This window comes from Phyllostomus discolor, chromosome 7 (assembly GCF_004126475.2).
Source record: "Phyllostomus discolor isolate MPI-MPIP mPhyDis1 chromosome 7, mPhyDis1.pri.v3, whole genome shotgun sequence".
Classification (NCBI taxonomy): Eukaryota; Metazoa; Chordata; class Mammalia; order Chiroptera; family Phyllostomidae; genus Phyllostomus; species Phyllostomus discolor.
This window is the reverse complement of record NC_040909.2, coordinates 79,747,523-79,767,080: the sequence shown is the minus strand read 5'-3', so window position 1 is coordinate 79,767,080 and position 19,558 is coordinate 79,747,523. Positions and strand designations below refer to the sequence as shown.

At 34.3% G+C, this 19,558-nt stretch overlaps 1 protein-coding gene across 2 annotated transcripts in view; it reads right to left on the bottom strand.

The window, feature by feature from the left end:
* Positions 1-19,558, bottom strand: part of ZC2HC1A (zinc finger C2HC-type containing 1A) — a 54,576-nt gene that overhangs the window by 14,562 nt on the left and 20,456 nt on the right. For both annotated transcript variants that reach the window (XM_028518721.2, XM_036031044.1), the window contains exons 4-7: positions 16,513-16,654; positions 14,668-14,816; positions 4,903-5,002; positions 4,029-4,128 (exon numbers count right to left, since the gene is read on the bottom strand). In XM_028518721.2, coding sequence (XP_028374522.1) covers positions 4,029-4,128; positions 4,903-5,002; positions 14,668-14,816; positions 16,513-16,654 — 491 coding nt within the window. The remainder of the gene's footprint in view (positions 1-4,028; positions 4,129-4,902; positions 5,003-14,667; positions 14,817-16,512; positions 16,655-19,558) is intronic.

Sequence of the window (19,558 nt, the reverse complement as noted above, 5' to 3'; positions counted from 1 at the left end):
AGAGGGCCCAGAGACATATGAAAAAATGCTCAGCATCACTAGCCATCAGACAGATGCAAATTAAAACTGCAATGAGATTCCACCTCACACTGGTCAGAATGGCCATCATAAACAAATCAACAAACAAGTGTTGGAGAGGATGTGGAGAAAAGGGAACCCTAGTGCACTGTTGGTGGGAATGCAGACTGGTACAGCCACTATGGAAAACAGTATGGAATTTTCTCAGAAAACTGAAAATAGATCTGCCTTTTGACCCAGCAATTCCACTGCTGGGACTACACCCTAAACCCTGAAACACCAATCCAAAAGAACCTAAGTACCCCAATCTTCATAGCAGCACAATTTACAGTAGCCAAGTGCTGAAAGCAACCTTAAGTGTTCATCAGCAAATGAATGGATCAAGAAACTATGGTACATTTACACAATGTAATTCTATGCAGCAGAAAGAAAGATGGAGCTCCAACCCTTTGCAACTGCATGTATGGCACTGGAGAGCATTATGCTAAGTGAAATAAGCCAGGCGGTGAGGGAAAAATACATATGTTCTCACCTTTAACTGGAACATAATAAAAAGAAAAAAAGCAAACAAAATATAACCAGAGACATCAAAATTAAGAACAATCTAACAATAGCCAGAGGGGAGCAGGCAGGGGTCTGTGTAGAGAAGGAGTTTCAGGAACATCTATAAAGGACACAGAAACAAAACCAAGGGGATAGGGTGGAAACAAAGGAGGGAGGTGGGTTTGGCTGGGGTGGCGGGGAGTCGTGTGAAGAAAATGCATACAACTGTAATTCAACAACAATAAAGTAATTTATGAAACAAAAAAAATTTTAAAGAAATAAAAAAAAAGAAAAACAGATACTAGGATTTGGCTCTCAATCCATAATTCAAGAAGATCATCTCCTTCAAAATACCAAAATTTCATATATGAGAGAATGCCAGCATTTTTGAAAATCTAAATAAAAAGCAAATTTCAATGATTTTTAAAAACTTTACCATATATTAAAAGGTTATGATAAATATCACTATGTCACCTTGTTCCCCAACAAAAATACTTTTGTCAAGCTGATACATTTCTACAGATGATAAACTGTCCTATTTTGACCAAGACTTATAAATTTAAAATGACTATCTATAGCTACATATGACTGCTATGGTATGAATAGTATATCTAGAAAGAAATGATACATTGGCAAGCTTTCAAAATATTCATAGCTGAATGAGCAGTTTTAGAAATATTTGACAATGATATCAACTACATATTTCTAATCTGAAATAAACTTTAACCTATAGGAAGGAGGTCCTTGTTTACTGTTAATATTATGAAAGCGAATTCTCTTAAGAAATAAGCCACTCAGTCTTGTAAAACTATAGAAAGCACAGTAGACTGAGACATAATTAAAATACGACTTCTGAATTAATCTTGGGAAAAATTTTATAATACCTGTTGGTACTGTCTTATCATTGTAGATATCCTTTGTTATAATATCTGAGGCATTCAAAGTTCTGAAATGTGTCCTCCTATTTTTGATCTTAAATTTATCTTATACAGATAATTTGGTATATAATTCCCTGACAAAATTATCTTTCCAAATCCAATAATCTCAATCATTGTTGTCCACATGAGAAGCCAAACTCTGCAATTCTAGGTTGTTTTGGACATTTGTGGATCAATAAAAAAAAGAATATTTCATAAAAATTTAAATACAAAATGTACTTAAAAACCAGTTATTTATACTACTGTTGATATAAAGTATGAGGAACAAAATTCAACTATTTTAAAGATTTTATTTATTTATTTATTTATTAGAGAGGGAAGAGAGGGAGAAAGAGAGAGAGAGAAACATCAATGTGCAGTTGCTGGGGTTCATAGCCTGCAACCCAGGCATGTGCCCTGACTGGGAATCAAACCTGCAACACTGGTTCACAGTCCGCGCTCAATCCACTGAGCTACGCCAGCCAGGGCGTCGAAATTCAATTTTTATACTAAGAAATGTTCCTTACATGCAATCTGTTGCTTCAAACTCCTGCTTTTTGAAGTAACCAAACAGAAGTAAAGCTTTGAAATTTGATCTTTTAGCTACTGAAAATTATCAGCTGAAACATCCACTTAAGCTGGTAATTAACTATTAAGAAAACACAGTTCTCAAGGCATGATTGTGAAGTCCATGACAGAATTCAAATGTGGCAATATTTATTTAAAAGCTTTGTGTTTCATAATACTTCTAAATCTCCTAGGATTAAAGATAGCCATCTTTTAGAATAAGGGAAAAAATTCCATTGGGTGTACACTTCACTTAAAAAAATGTTAAAATTGGTTGACCCGCATGTTGTTTAGAAGTTAATCAGCAAACATGAGAATTTTTCGAACTACAAGGATAAATTTTAGGATAAATATTAAGGATAAATTTTTCTGTGGTATGTTTCCAATATATGCTAAATATGACAGAATCATTGGTATGCAAGATTAAAGCTGAACATAATACAGATTGTGTACATACAGGTTTAAGCAATTCCAAATCACTGAAATTATTTCATTTACTAATCACAATTTACTTCCCCTCTCTCTCTCAAATCAATTAACATGTCCTCAGGTGAGGATAAAAAATAAAAACAAATAAATAAAAATAAATAAAAAAACTAAAATAAAGTCAAGTCAAATCAGTAGAGAAAAAAATATCAAATCAGTTTTTACCACTAGAAGATGAAAACCTTTTACTTTTCAATCACCAGTTTGACTGATAACCACTCTCTTTTATGAAGGATAGCCTGTCTCTTCTTTTTGGAAGAAAAACAAAAAGAAAAAAAAATATTTAAACTAAAAAGATCTCATTAGTTGATCATTTCTCTTTTTCCATAAAAGAAATTAAATTCTTTTTAGTTCTTGTACTTTCAACATAGTCCAAATAAAAAAACAAAGAGCAATTACTCTCATTTGATATATACTTTCATATATATTTCCTATATAAAATTGAAGTGATAACTTACTCTGAAAGTAATATGTGCTATATATATTTCCTATGTTGATTTTATCACTATTTCGAAAGACATAGACATAGCCTTCATTTTAGCAGTGATAGAGTAATCCTTAATTTTCTTACATTGAAATGGAAGAAAAAGTGAGTTTCTACTGGATTATGAGGTCTTCTACTAAAATCTCCAGTGTTATCAATAATTTTCCCATAGAAACATAATTGTTGAAAGCAATTATTCTACTTTATATAAAACTGTAGAAAAATAAAAAGTATTTAGAAAGTACTAAATGAAAGGAAAAGAATCACCCACTATTACTATTACAGCATATTAGGTTTTTGTACACCTATTTTTCTCATTTCTATCATAGCTAACATGGGGTTTGTATTCCATATTCCATTCATGTTATGGCAGAATCAGTTTATTAAAATTTACATATAGTTTATGGTTGTATAATATCTCACTGTAGATTTTCAATTTTTGTTCTTCAAACAAAGCTAGACATATTTAGATAATTTTATACATTATAATAAAAGCATATGAAAGGAGAACAATGTTTAGAGCTAAAGAGACCCTAATTTGTATTCTACTTCCAACTCTAAGCTGTGTGGCTTTGGGCAAATTATTTTGCTTCTCTGGCCCTCTCATCATATGGTAGTCAGGTGGTTTTAATAAAAATATACGTAAAATGTCTAGCACAGTGCCTGATACATAATACTTAATAATTATTACAAAAATCTTTTGTATTTAAAATGATTTCCTTAGCTAGATTCCCAGAGTAAAATTATTCAATCAAAAATATTAATGTTTTAAGACTCTTGACAAATGCCATCAAATATTTTTCCAATACAGTTATACTAATTTAGATCCCCAAAGGCAGTGAGTGTAGATCTGACCAGCAATATTAAAAGACAAGTTAATTTAGAAAGAAAATTAAGGATAATTAAAAAGCCAATTATCTAAGCAAAATAAGGCTTAGTATTACCTATGCATATATATACATATATACGTGTGTGTGTACATCACTAATGAATTAAATTCAATGTAGACTTACCCTACATGAGGGGTTGCTATGCCTTTATGTGAGGGAGATAACGTCTGCAGTTTGTTTCCCAAAGAACTGCTAACTGAAGACACTTTACCTGAAGGTACACCTTATAATAAAAAGGTATTAGTTTTAATGACATTGTGAAACAAAAATCACATAAAATAACATCTGACAAGGAGAACAATGATTTAGTGGCAATACATCTTAAACATGTTATCAACTAAGAAGAATTCTACATATAATATCCTTCATTTCTTATGTCTATATTTCTTATACTATACATATAAATAAAGGTACATGTTCAACAGTCAATATCTTCTTTAAACCATTAAACATTTTATGTTAGCCCTGGCTGGCGTTGCTCAGTGGATTGAGCGCGGGCTGTGAACCAAAGTGTCACAGGTTCGATTCCCAGTCAGGGCACATGCCTGGGTTACAGGCCATGACCCCCAGCAACCGCACATTGATGTTTCTCTCTCTCTCCTGCCCTTCCCTCTCTAAAAATAAATAAATAAAATCTTAAAAAAAAAACATTTTATGTTAAGGACACTTGTCACATTCAGAGCAGTATAAGTAGAAATGAGGGAAAAAACAGTCATAAAGAATCAAGAAAAGAACTCAGTTGACTATTCTGAACAAATGCTTCATCAACAACTCAAGGATATGAATTGAAGCTGAAAAAAAAGGACTATAAAATATCTAAAGTAGAAGCTATTGAAAGTTACTTTATTTTTACCCACAAATAATTACTTAAACTCCCTATATCTTGTTAACTATAAATGTATTTTAATAACCCAAAATAGGACACTATCTTCATTTCCTTTTCTACCAATACTATTAAAAACAAAAATGAAACAAGTTATTTCATAGATCTCATTACCTACAACAGTCTTGCTAGTTCCACTTGGTTGTGGTAATCGTGAAGATCCTGATGATATGGTCCCAGGAGAATTTGACTTTTTAAGAGCAGGCGGCTTATACTAAAATAATGAAAATAAAATATGTTATCAGCATAATTTTTGAATATCTATTTTTAACTAGTATTTGAACACTAATATTTTTCATTCCCTTCAATGAGCAATGTTTGTATTAGCTGCTATTATCCAAAATGAGAAAGTATAGATTAAAAAGTCTCATTTCAGTTTTTGAAGGAAGATGGCGGCAAGGTAGGAGGGAGCAAATTCCACTTCCCCCTACACACAGGAGAAAAACCTATCTGATCTGTGGAGGAGGAACAGAGCAAACAGCCAAGAGTACCCCAACATATACGAAAATAGGAGACCAAAAATTGTAGAGGACATTGAGAAATCAGACACGAGACAAAAACACCTGGACCTGTGAAAAGACCAGAGCTGGACCAAAAGACGGGCATCCAAACAGCTGAGACAGTGCGACAAATTTGACTTTGCTATTACAGAGAACCTCGCAGGTGGAAGGTGTGAACACGAGAATACCCACTAGAAGAAGAAAGCCAACAACAAAGGAACCACCAAAAGAGAACAACAGAAGAAGGTGAATGAGACAGTGGAATCCACACTAACCTCATTCCAGGACCTATCTAGAAATACAACTAAATAGTGGATAAATTACCCAGAACAAACAACTGAACAAGAGCAAGAGACAATCCTCAAAACCTTCTACACATGGAAGAAACAACTTCAACACAACTGGCCCTCACCAGAACAACAAATTACAACAGGTGGTGTACAGAGCGACCCTCATTCAAAACAGCTGGTGGGAAGGACCCACCAAAAAAAGACACAACAACAATCAAAACCCAAAAACAAACACAGAGCCAACTTAAATGACAGCCCAAGACCACTGAGCTTGAGAGATCAAGGAGACTGCACCACTGAATCTCACAGGTCTTCTACCATAGAAGTTCACACCATAAACCCAGGGAGTCAAACAGAACAATTTAAGAAGCAGAGGCTAACAAGAAGAGTCTCACAAGCAATGGGAAAACAAAGAAACAATTCCCAATTGAAAGAAAGGGAGGAAGCCTCAGAAAGAATGCTAAATGAAACAGAGGCAAGCCAACTCTCAGGATATTGAGTTCAAAGCAATGGTTATCAGGAAGCTCAATGAGCTCACAGTGAATTACCATAAACTACAGGGAAACTACAGTGAACTCAGTGAAAACTATATCGACATGAAAAAGGAAACAGAAATTGCCAACAAAGCCCAAGAGGAAATGAAGAATACAATTTCTGAACTGAAGAACACAGTAGAATGAATCAAAAGCAGGATTGATGAAGCAGAGGATCAGATCAGCAAGCTGAAGGACAAGGTAGAAAAAAATACCCAGAATGAGCAAGAAAAGGAAAAGAGGCTCCAAAAAACTGAACAGGGGTTAAGGGAAATGCAGGACAACATGTAATGTAATAATATCCGTATAATAGGGATACCAGAAGGAGAAGAAGAGCAAGGGGTAGAAAACCTGTTTAAAAAAGTAATGATGGAAAACTTCCCTAATTTGGTTAGAGAAATAGCCACACAGATCGAGAAAAAACAAAGAGTCCAATCAAGAGGAACCCAAAGAGGCCCACCTCAAGACACATCATAATTAAAATGGCAAAATTCCAAGATAAAGAGAGAATCTTAAAGGCAGCAAGGGAAAAATAGGAAGTGATATACAAGGGAGCCCCAATAAGGTTAGCAGCTGACTTCTCAATGGAAATGCTCAAAGCCAGAAGAGAATGGCAAGAAATATTCCAAGTAATGAGAACCAGGGGCCTCCAACCAAGGCTACTTTACCCAGCAAGGCTCTCAATCAAGATAGAAGGCCAAATAAGGAGCTTCCCAGACAAAAGAAGTCTAAAAGAATACACCTTCACCAAACCAGCTCTGCAAGAGATTCTAAAGGGACTGCTTTAAGGAAAGGAAGGTAAAGAGAGGGAGAGAGGGAGAAGACAAAGGTACAAAAATGGCCATGAATGAGTATCTATCAATAATAACCTTAAATGTAAATGGATTAAATGCTCCAATAAAAAGACATAGAATAGCTGAATGGATAAGAAAGCATGACCCACACATGTGCTGCCTCCAAGAGACCCAAAAGACTTACATAGACTGAAAGTGAAGGGCTGGAAAAATTTTTTCCAAGCAAATGGGACAGGAAAAAAAGCCGGGATAGCAATATTCATATCAGACAAAACAGACTTCAAAACAAGGGCCATAAAGAGAGACCCAGAAGGTCCCTTCAAAATATTCAAGGGAAGAATCCACCAAGAAGACATAAACATTGTAAATATAGATGCACCCAACATAGAAGCAGCCAAATACATAAAGAAAATGTTATAGGACTTCAAGAAAGTTATTGACAGCAACACAATTCTAGCAGGGGATTTTAACACCCCACTGTCAAAAGTGGGCAGATCTTCCAAATAAAGTATCAACAAAATTATTGTGGCATTGAACAATGCCCTAAATGAAGTGGACTTAATTGATATATATAGAACCTTCATCCCAAAGAAGCTAAATACACATTCCTTTCCAATGCACATGGAACAGTTCCAAATATAGACAACATGATAGGACACAAAACAAGCCTCAACAAATTTAAGAAAACTGAAATCATACCAAGCATTTTCTCTGACCACAAGGGACTGAAACTAGAAACCAACCCCAAGGAGAAAAACCCAAAATACTCAAAATCATGGAGATTGAATAGCATGCTATTAAACGATGAATGGGTCAAGAATGCAATTAGGAAAGAAATCAAAAAGTTTCTGAAAACAAACAAATGAACTCACAACAACCCAAAACTATGCGACACAACAAAGGCAGTCCTGAGAGAAAAGTTCATAGCAATACAGGCCTACCTAAAAAAACCAGAAATATTCTAACAAACAACCTCACCCTACACCTACAATAACTCAAGGAACAACAACAAAGACAACCCAGAGCAAGTAGAAGGAAGGAAAGAGTCAAGATCACAGCAGAATTAAATCATATGGAGACTAAAAGCACAATTTTAAGGATCAATCAATCCAGGAGTTGGTTCTTTGAAAAGAGAAACAAAATTGACAAGCTTTTAAGCAGGTTCATCAAGAAAAAGAGAGGACCAAAATAAACACAATCAGAAATGAAAGAGGAGAGATTACTACCGATACCACAGAAATACAAAGGACTATTAAGAAACTACTATGAAGAATTGTATGCCAAGAAATTTGAAACCTAGGTGAAATGTCCTAGGTGAAACCTAGGACAAATTTCTAGAAAAATATAATCTTCCAAAACTCAATGAAGAAGCAGAAAGCCTGAACAGACCAATAACAGCAGATGAAATTGAAGCAGTAATCAAAAAACTACTGACACACAAAAGCCCTGGACCAGATGGTTTCACAGGAGAATTCTACAAAGCATTTGAGGAAGAGGTAACCCCTATCCTTCACAGATTATTCCAAAAAATCCAAAAAGATGGAAGATTCCCAAACTCGTTTTATGAAGCCAGCATCATCCTAACCCCAAAACCTGATAAAGACACAACACGGAAAGAAAACTTCAGGCCAATATCACTGATAAACATAGACGCTAAAATCCTCAACATAATATTGGCAAACTGCATCCAACAATACATTAAAAAGATCATACACCATGACCAAGTGGGATGCATCCCAGGGATACAAGCAAGGATGTTTCAATATTTGCAAATCAGTAAACGTAATGCATCGCATAAACAAAAGCAAAGACAAAAATCACGTGATCATATTAATAGATGCAGAAAAAGCATTTGATAAGGTACAGCACCCATTTATGATAAAAACACTCAGCAAAGTGGGAATAAAGGGAGCATTCCTCAACATAATAAAGGCCATATATGAGAGACCTACAGCCAACATCACACTCAATGGGCAAAAACTAAAATCTTTTCCACTAAGATCAGGAACAAGACATGGCTGTCCACTTTCACCACTTCTATTTAATACAGTATTGGAAGTTTTAGCCACAGTGATTAGACAAGAAAAGGAAATAAAAGCCATCCAAATTGGGAAGGAGAAAACAAAACTGTCACTGTTTGCAGGTGACATGATAGTGTACACAGAAAATCCTAGAGACTCCACCAAAAAACTTCTCGACCTAATAAATGAATTTGGCAAAACAGCAGGATACAAAGTCAATATCCAGAAATCAAAGGCATTTCTGTACACCAACAATGAAATAGCAGAAGCAGAAATCAAGAAAAAAATCTCACTCGATATAGCAAAAAGAAAAATAAAATACCTAAGAATAAACCTAACCAAGGAGGTAAAAGACCTATATGCAGAAAACTACACAACGCTGAAGAAAGAAATCAAGGAAGACACAAACAAATGGAAGCATACATCATGTTCATGGATCGGAAGAATTAACATCATCATAATATCCATATAACCCAAAGCAATTTGCAGATTCAATGCAATATCTGTTAAAGTACCAATGGCATATTTCACAGACACAGAACAAACACTTCAAAAGTTTATATGGAACCATAAATGACCCTGAATAGCTGCTTCAATTTTGAGAAAGAAGAGCAAGTAGAAGGGATCACAAAACCTGATACCAAACTGTATTACAAGGCCACTGTAATCAAAACAGCCTGGTACTGGCATAAAAACAGGCACATGGACCAATGGAACAGAACAGAGAGCTCAGAAATAAACCAAAGTCTCTATGGTCAGTTAATATTCAACAAAGGGGGCAGCAACATAAAATGAGTAAAAACAGCCTCTTCAACAAAGGGTGTTGGGAGAACTGGACAGCTACGTGCAAAAACATGAAACTCTAGCACCAACTTACACCATACACAAAAATAAATTCAAGGTGGATAAAAGATTTAAATATAAGCCATGATACCATTAAAGTCCTACAGGAGAACATAGGTAGGAAAATCTCAGACATCCCACACAGCAACATTTTTACTGATATGTCCCCTAGAGCAAGGGACATAAAGAAAAGGATAAACAAATGAGATCTCATCAAAATAAAAAGCTTCTGCATGGCTAAAGAAAGCAGCATTAAAATAAAAAGAGAACCAACTGTATGGGAAAACGTATTTATCAATGATACCTCAGACAAGGGTTTAATCTCCAAAATATATAAAGAATTTACATGACTCCACTCTAAGAAGACAAACAACCCAATTAAAAGATGGGCAAAGGACTTGAACAGACACTTCTCCAAGGAGGACATACAGAGGGCCCAGAGACATATGAAAAGATGCTCAACATTGCTAGCTATCAGAGAGATGCAAATTAAAACCACAATGAGATACCACCACTTTACACTGGTCAGAATGGCCATCATAAACAAATCAACAAACAAGTGTTGGAAAGGCTGGAGAGAAAAGGGGACCCTAGTGCACTGTTGGTGGGATTGCAGAGTGGTATAACCACTATGGAAAACAGTATGGAATTTTCTCAGAAAGCTAAAAATGGATCTGCCTTTTGACCCAGCAATTTCAGTGCTAGGATTATATCCTAAGACTCCTGAAACACCAATCCAAAAGAACCTAAGTACCCCAATGTTCATAGCAGCACAATTTACAATAGCCATGTGTTGGAAGCAACCTATGTGGCCATCAGCAAATGAATGGATCAAAAAACTATGGTGCATTTACCCAGTGGAATTCTATGCATCAGAAAGAAAGGAGCTCCTACCCTTTGTGACAACATGGATGGAAACAGAAAGCATTATGCTAAGCTAAATAAGTCAGGCAGTGATAGACAAATACAATATGATCTCACCTTTAACAAGAAGCTAAACAAGAAAACAAACAAACAAGCAAAATATAACCAAAGACAGTGTAATAGAGAACAGGCTGACCAGAGGGGAGAGGAGAGGGAATTTCAGGGGAAAAGGGGAAGGGCTTACAGGAACAAGTATAAAGGACACATGGACAAAAACTAGGGGGCATGGAAATGGGAGGGAGGTGGGAAGGACTTGAGGGGGGGGGGGTTGGCTGGGATGGGAGTAAAAGACAGAAAACTGTACTTCAACAACAATTAAATTTTTAAAAAGTATCATTTCAGCCCTGGCGAAGTAGCTCAGTCAGTTGGAGCATCATCACATACACCAAAAGGTTCTGGATTCGAGTCCTTGTTGGTATGAATACCTAGGTTGCAGGTTTGATCCCCGGTCAGGCAGCATATGTGAGGCAATCGATTGTTTCTTCTCACTCTCTGTCCCTTCTTCTTTCTCTCTCAGAAAAAAAAAATCTATAAACATATTCTCAGGGGAGGGTTAATCTTTAAAAAAAAAGTGTCATCTCAGACAGAGGTTCCCCAAATATGTTCCTTCTCAAAACTGGTGTACTAAAAGTTTGGCTCAGATGTCCCACTGCTAAAATAAACAAAAATCAGCTTTTCCCAGTTCACAGAGCAGGGAAAGGTTTAATGGAAAATATTTCCCCAATGTTAGATTTTAAATGCCAAGCAAGTACTAACAGAAAAATTTAGACACATAATGATGCTCATTAGGTGGTGCAGCTTTAAAGGTGAGGATTTTGCATGTTCCTGGTACAGTTTTTTATTCCATATGTATAATCCTGTCAAGTGTCCTGGTAAAAGTTTCTAAGATTACATATCAATAAGGACAAGTTTTACAATAGCTGCCTTTTGGATATTCTCAGTATGAAGAGACAGAGCCAAGTCTGGCTTCACCATCCTTGCCAGACCATGTCAGATGAATGGGATATTGGTTGAGGAAAGATAGAATACATCAGCTTATTTTATTTTTGATTTTGCTCCATTCTCTAGAGGGACATCACTATTAATTTTATTTTACTGTCTTGTATGAGCCAAACTTTGCTCATATACTAAATAAAAAATGTCACCTGCTGTGATAGAAAGAAATGCACTCGCCCAGCGTTACACCCCAACTTAATGACTGAACAAAATTTAAGATTCATGCTACCTTAGTTCCAGCCCAAAACTTTGACTATAAGGTGGCTGCTGTGCTTGCATACACACTTGAGATTTAGCACAATGCATTTAGACTGCTCAGGACTTTGTGAAAATGGTTTTAAACCTGATTTTCAAAAATCAAATTGTATTTCATAGCCAATAATCAGTAGTAGCACTACTACTAAAACGCTGCTGGCTAAACACAAACTTTGAAGTCAAACATTATAACTCTTTGAAATTCAGTATATAACCTTTAAAAAAAAATCTTGATACAAAGATCTCACACACACACTCGAGTACCATGCACCTTTGGAACTATTATGCCAAAAACTGAAATTTCTTAAGCACGCAGCAATAGAAAAGCTTCAATAATTATCTGTTAGATGAACAAATGACTAGAAGACTTTGGAGATAAGGCATATAAAAGTTTCTTTAAAAATCTAACAGGTGTTTCTGGTTTGTAAGGACATCTGTTAGTATGTCTCTCTCATTAAAATACCAATGAAGACATAAGGAAAAATTTTAAAATAAACAAAAATATGGAAAACAAGACCTAACAAAGATTTGTCAACATATCAGAGATATGTCTACTAAAAATAGGGTCCATAAAACTGAATTAAGAAACAGAATTGGTGACACTCATATTTTGCTAATTACCAAAAAAAGAACAAACTGATCAGCATAAATGAAGGATGGCATATTATATGTTGATTGAGAGGTCAAATCTTTAGGTTGAGCATAGGTAGGAAGAGCTCTCATAGCAGTATATATCAGGGACTATAGATTTTTATGTACATATTAGAATTTATTAAGTTAATGGCTTACAAATAGAAAAAAGCAGAATATTCCTTTCAAAAGATCCTTTGTTTTTCCACTTTCTGTATTAGACCTCCTACCATTTTACTCAATTTTATTGTCAGGTTTCCTGAGGTACCTAGAACCTAGCTCAACCTTATTTATCTCCTATAATATTTCTATTACTTTCAACAAGAACTAGTCAGGTTAGTTGCCTTTCTGAATCCTCATATCATGAATGCCTCTTGTTTAAAACATATTCACCTGCCTCTCAGTAAGTCACTGTTCTCCTGACCTAGATACTCTGACTTCTTCCTTACTAAGCTGTATTTCACCTACTCTAAAACATCTAGCTGAGATTCTAAAAGAATTATAAAGGCTTTCAACAATTTTATGTAAATTCATTCAGAATAACAAAATACTTTTATTTTAATACAATTACAGTCAATGTATATTTCTTTCATTTCAGTATTAGATGCTGATTATTTCATGTGTTTGTATCAAGATCACAAACCTAATATTTCCTTAGTAAAATATTTATACTGACCAAGACTTTTTATTGAAATTAGAAAAAGCTCAAAGAATATGGAGGCCATTCATTTCTTATAAAATGGCAGAAATTGCTATTTGAACCCACCGTTCAGCTAAGCACTAAAAATGCTCAGAACTGATAATACTGAGTGCTGGTGAAAGTATAGTTGCCAAATATGACATGGATACATTTAAGCATCTTTAGAAAAGCACTGTATTTAGTTTACTAATAGACCCAATACTTGCTACAGTGTCTGATTCAAAGAGAGTACTCAATAAAAACTTCTTGAATGGACAGATGAGAAAGTATGGGGTTAAACTCAAATGAACATGTATGACTAGACATGGAATCAGCACTGAAACAACTGTAGGTGGGAAAATCAACTACCTGGATTTTACATTCATCAACCATTTGCCAACAAATTGTTGGAATATACACATTTTATTGTATATTCTCTGCTCTACTAATTTATTCTTGAAACAAAATAATACAAAAAATCAGATTACTGTTATTAACTATTTGTATAAAAGATATATGTTGTTTGACCTCTGGTGTGGAAATTATTCAAAGAGTCACTGTTCCTTGTGCACAATGATGATGATACTGATGTGCTCTATTTCCAATAATACTAACAAAAACTCAATGAAAATACTGTCTCAAGGAGGTCCCAAATTTAATGGAGTCCTTTAAGTCAATATTTCATTAATAAGTAATAAGAGAAATGGATTTATTTACTATCTGCTAGATTTACGGTACTAAAAAATTATTTACAAACGAAAGCTTTGTAAAAAATGGTATTTGCTGGAAGTATGACATTATCAGTGTTTTGGTGTAACAATATATTTTAAGAAAAACAACAGTATTGTAAAAATAAATTTAGTATAACGAAATCCTTATATGGTTAATGGTGTGCTAAGTGCTTTCACAGGCATTAGTTCACCTGTGTTTCACAATACTCATGTAGATTACCACCTCACAGGTGAAGAAATAAAGACTAAAAGTAGCATTTTGGATTTGACCCTATATCCATTCCCTCATATGCATTACTTATATATAGCATGGAAATATTCAGTACTTACACAATTTTCAAAAGAGGATTTTACTGTCATTTTCTTATTCCTCCATCACCTCTGGTTTCCTGTGCATCTGCTTCACCTATTTTTACTTATTTTCTTACTTTTCCCTAATGCTTCTTTAAAATCTGTATATTTTCAAGTCTCTACTGACTCAAGTCCATTTCAAACCGATTATTTTTAAATATTTGTTTTCAATTAGCCATTAAAATTCTTACTAAATCCTTGAATATTAATATCTAAATGTTAACAGATGAGAAAACTACTTAAATGTTCTATAAAACATAACCACAAAACAGTAAACTTGAAAAAGTCATTTTCTCATCTGTTTGTAGAAATGATTAAGTAGTGCATTTCACCTGGGTCCGAGAAGTAGCTTTTCCTTTGGCATCAGATGCAAATTTGCCTTTGTTACTAATACGTGCTGCTTGTTCTTTACAGAAATTTATATGTCTATCAGCTGCATTTTCATTAAATCTCCTCTGGCAATATGGACACTGAATATAATCTAAAGCAAAAAAAGAACCAACTTAATAACATAATAATTGAAATGAGACATAAAGAATTATGACTTTATATAAAGACAAGCATAAATACATATATAAAGATATTTGATACACAAAATCTCTTATTTCCTTATAACTACCCTATCTCACTTATCCAAATTTAGTAAAAGATATGTAAGCATGAAGTCTGTTAGTACGATAAATTCCAATGTTCTTCCAGTAGAATCAAATTTGAGGGGAAAAAATCATGGATACAAAATATGAATACGTAGATGAATGTTATTTCTTTTCCATTTCTATAATGCAATATTTTATCACATATACATATTTTTATATGGTAGAACAGTTAAACAGTAATAACATATTATTTTCAAAATATATTATAAATTCGAGATCTGGTAAAGTCTTTTAATTCTATTAGAAGAAAACTGTCAAAAAATAGTTTAATTGCCTTTATACAGTCAATTTACCTTTGAGAGGGAGTTTACCCTTTAGAATTAACACTCATCTGAAGCTCAAAAATTTGTACCACTAATTAGGTCTAAAACTTCTAAAAACAAATGAGTTATTTTGTCAAGACTAAGATTTAAAAATTTCTAAAACCCAAATCAATACTCAAATACCTCCAAAACAGAGAGAAAATTCAACTTCATGCGGAAAACTAGGAAGAATTAGAAGAGATCCAAACCTAGTTAGGTCATCCCAGAAACAATCCTAGCCTTAAAGTTAATTACTCTAGAACATAGGTTGGCAAGCTAGGGCCCCTGGGACTGCCTGCTGCCTGTTTAGATAAATAAAGTATTATTAGAACACAAACATGCCCATTTATTTACATATTGTCTGTGGCTGATTTCCTGTAACAGGTGCAACAGAGCTGAGTAGTTGCAAAAGAGAGACCCTGTGGCCTGTAAATCCTATCATTTGTTGAGTTCTTCTCAACAACTAAACATGAAAATTGATCATATCTAGGTTTTCTAAAGAAATTTCTCTTTACTAAGAAATAAATCCCAATCTAGAATACTAACATAATTTTCATGCAGTTAACTTGTTACATTAAAATAACTGCCTCTTCAGGCTACACTAATAACCAATGTTAAAATGTCAACTGTGCTATTTTAAATCTTTTACTATCTTAATATCTCAAATGGGGTTGCCAGCATCCTGCCTTGCTTTTGTTAACAATAACAAACTTTTACCCACTCAATGAAGAAAACATAATACATGAGCTTAGGGCATACTTTAGGTATATCATCAGTTTATGTGGTAATTTCCTCACATGAACTTTACATTTCTGAAGCAATATTATGATTTTTTTCCTTCCCAGATGAGAAGATTTCAAAGAACTAGGCAACATTATCTAAATCTTACTGAATGACTACATTTCAATTCACAGTGAACATCATTAAAATCTTTTCTAGAATACTAACATTTAATAGTAATTATAATAGTTTTAAAAATTATGTTTTATGTTTAAATAAAAGTATTAAGATAAAAAGATAATGCATTTCTATGTTCAACACTGATGTGTCTTAGTCCAAATGATTATTATCACCATTATTTTGTAGCAAAAAAATTAAAGATTATACTTCATCATGCTCCATTATAGTGAATTAAGTTTAATAGCAACTTAAAATTTATAAAACTGCTATCACTATTTTCTCCCCACATGAACATTACTGTCCACAACAGTCCATATACCCGGATCATAAGAAGGTGGAGGAGGAGGAGGAAGCTTGCCCCCTTCCTTAAGTGCCTGATCAAGGCCTTTTGCTGCTCTTATGGTGGCAATGAATTCCTCATGTTTTCTTCTCCAATTAGATGGTTTCTTTGGAGGTTCAGGCTATTGAAAGAAAAGAAAAATGTTTTGAAACATTTTTTAATAATAAATTAAGGTAAAACTTGAAGAAATGTCATATTACTTTAAAAATTCTCTTACCAGGAGTCCTTAAATGATTTCCTTCCCAAATTTACAATTACAAAAAAGAACTTTATGCCACTATCTTATATGTAATTTTAAAAATACAATTGTAATTGGGACAGAAAGTGCTAAATTGACTTCTGTAGGTGTGACATGCATTTAAATTACAACTAAGAGTGTATTTCCCTGTTTTCCATAGTTTCTGAGGTATGTTATCACACTTTTGGGTTAACTGATTAGAAGTGAAAAATAGTTCTCTCTATGGTTTTAACTGACTTTTCTCTTATAATGAATAATATCAAGCATTTGTTCATATCATTGAGAATCATTTGTATTGACTTTTCTGTGGAATTGTTTATATATGCCTGGTCAACTTATCTGTTAGGTTATTGGTCTTTTTTTTCCCCCTAAAAAATTTCCAGTAACTCTTTAGAGACTAGCCCCAACCTTCCTTAACAATTATGGCTGTCTTTTGACCTTGTCTAAAGGTCTTCTGATATAAATATTTATTTTTTAAATGTAGTTTAATTTGCAAATCTTTTCTTTGTGGTCACTGGGTTTGTAGTCACAGTTAGTAAGGCCTAATCTCACACCAAAGTAAAATGAAAACATCTTCCATGTTTCCACCCAGAACTTTCATGTTTTGATGTAAAAATGTTTAAACCTCTTATTCATTTGGAATTTATCCTGATGGCTGGTGTAGCATATGGATTTCACTTTATTTTTTGTTCATTAACATGGCTATGTAGCTGTTTCACCATCGTTGATTGACTTCTTTTCCCTACTGAACTGGGATAATACCTTTCCCATATTCTCCTTTGTATTTGGGCTTATTTCTGAACTTTTTCTTTCATTTTTTTAAATTTTTATTATTACAAAAATAATAATAGAATCTTATATTTTTATGATTATAAGGTTTATTCCTAAATATTACCTATTTGGTGTCTTATATTTTTATTATTATTATAATGTTTATTTTGAAATATTATATATTTGGTGTTATTCTCTTATTCTTCATTTTTATGTTATAAACTGTTGAAATATGAAATATAAAAACTAGTAATTTCTGTACTAACATTACACTTCATTTCTTCACTGACTTATTATTGGCAGTAATTAATCAGATTCTTCTGGGTTTTTCCTCTCATAATAATGGCAGTTTTACCTCCTTTTTTCCAATCCTTACACACTGTATTTCTTGTTATTATCTATCAGCTGGCATTTATTATATTGGTTAGAGCTTAATTTTGCTCCCAACTTTAATGGAACTACTTCTAAGTATCTTTCCACTAAACATGATGCTGGCTCTTGTGCTACAACAGACTTATTTTACTATATTATTGAAATAGCCAACTATTCCTATTATGTCTTTATTTTTAAAATCAAGAATATAGGTTGGGTCAACACAGTCAAAAGATAGTTCTTCAAAAACAATAATAAGGCAAGACTAATCAAGAGAGAGAAAAAAATACAAATTACCAAAAACAGAAAATAGTACATGATCCAGTTCTTACAAACATGAAAAAGAAAACATTATAAATACACTTTAAGTTAATAAATTTGATAATTAAGAAATAAACAATATCCTTAGCACACTATATACATCAGGTAAGAAACATAAAATCACAATAGTCTTATATTCTTATATATGTTTTTAAAATGAATCTGTTATTTAAAAAACCCACAGAAGAAAATTTGGTCCAGATGCCTTTCCTGTTGAGCTTTTACATTTTTTAAAAATAGCATCAATCTTTAAGAGAAAATGAACAACATTCTAACTAGTCTTATGAAACAAAACTTTGATAAAAACAAAAATTATAGACTCATTTCTCATTAATATAGATGCAAAAATCTAAACTAAGTATAAGCACATTTCAACGTTAGAGATGACTGATACTTTTGTAACAGGGTGCAGCCAAGAGGGGTGCCCTAAATAGGGATTTGTAACGGGGTCCAGAACTCAAGGTGTCCAGGAAATATTATATATATATATATATCCCCACCCCCACAAGTCTGAGCTGGGGGATGGGACACATGGAGCAGGGCCATTCCCAGCTGTATTGAATAGCAACAGCTTTGCAGCTAACCTCTGGTATGGTCATTTAACATATCTATAACCTTTAACTGGTTGCACAGATATGTTAAACAGCTGTGGCCATACTTTGAGCCAGGAGTATGGGAGTGACTTCCATCCAAGATGTAACTGGGAGGCAGCTCCCCCTGGTTACAGCACCTGCATGAGAATCGGAGAAGACTGGCTCCACGCCATGGGGCCATGCCTGCCCAGACTTACTATGGCAGCCCAGTAAAGCTGGAAGAATACTGGAATGCTGTCAGGTGTAACTGATTGTAGGAGGAGTCAGAAATGGGGCTGCAGAGGAAGACTGGAGCTGGGATTTAAACCTGGGCATGACAGCCATATCAGGGAGAACTACGCAGCTTTGGAAGAGTGGGGACCCTGCAGCTTTGGGGTGCTCCCTTTTGCCATGTGGTTTAGGAAGCAGGAGAGACTTCGCCTGGAAGAAAACGGGTGAAAGGATCTTGCTGGTGGGCCATGAGAAGGTGCCACATGGCTTTGGATTAACTGGAGATCACAGGGGTGACACAGCTGATGGTGCCGGGAGCCCAAATCACAGACTTCTACTTCTTTTTCTGAGATACGGTACCTCAGACTAGGGCAGAGGGAGAAGGAAGGACTGTGTGTGTCTGTGGGTATTCTAAAGGACTTTAGTATTTTAATGAAGAGATTAAGTCACTACTCTAAGTCTGTATAGCTTTTAAATAAATAATTCCTTTCCTTTTCACAAATCTCTGGCATTGAGAGAA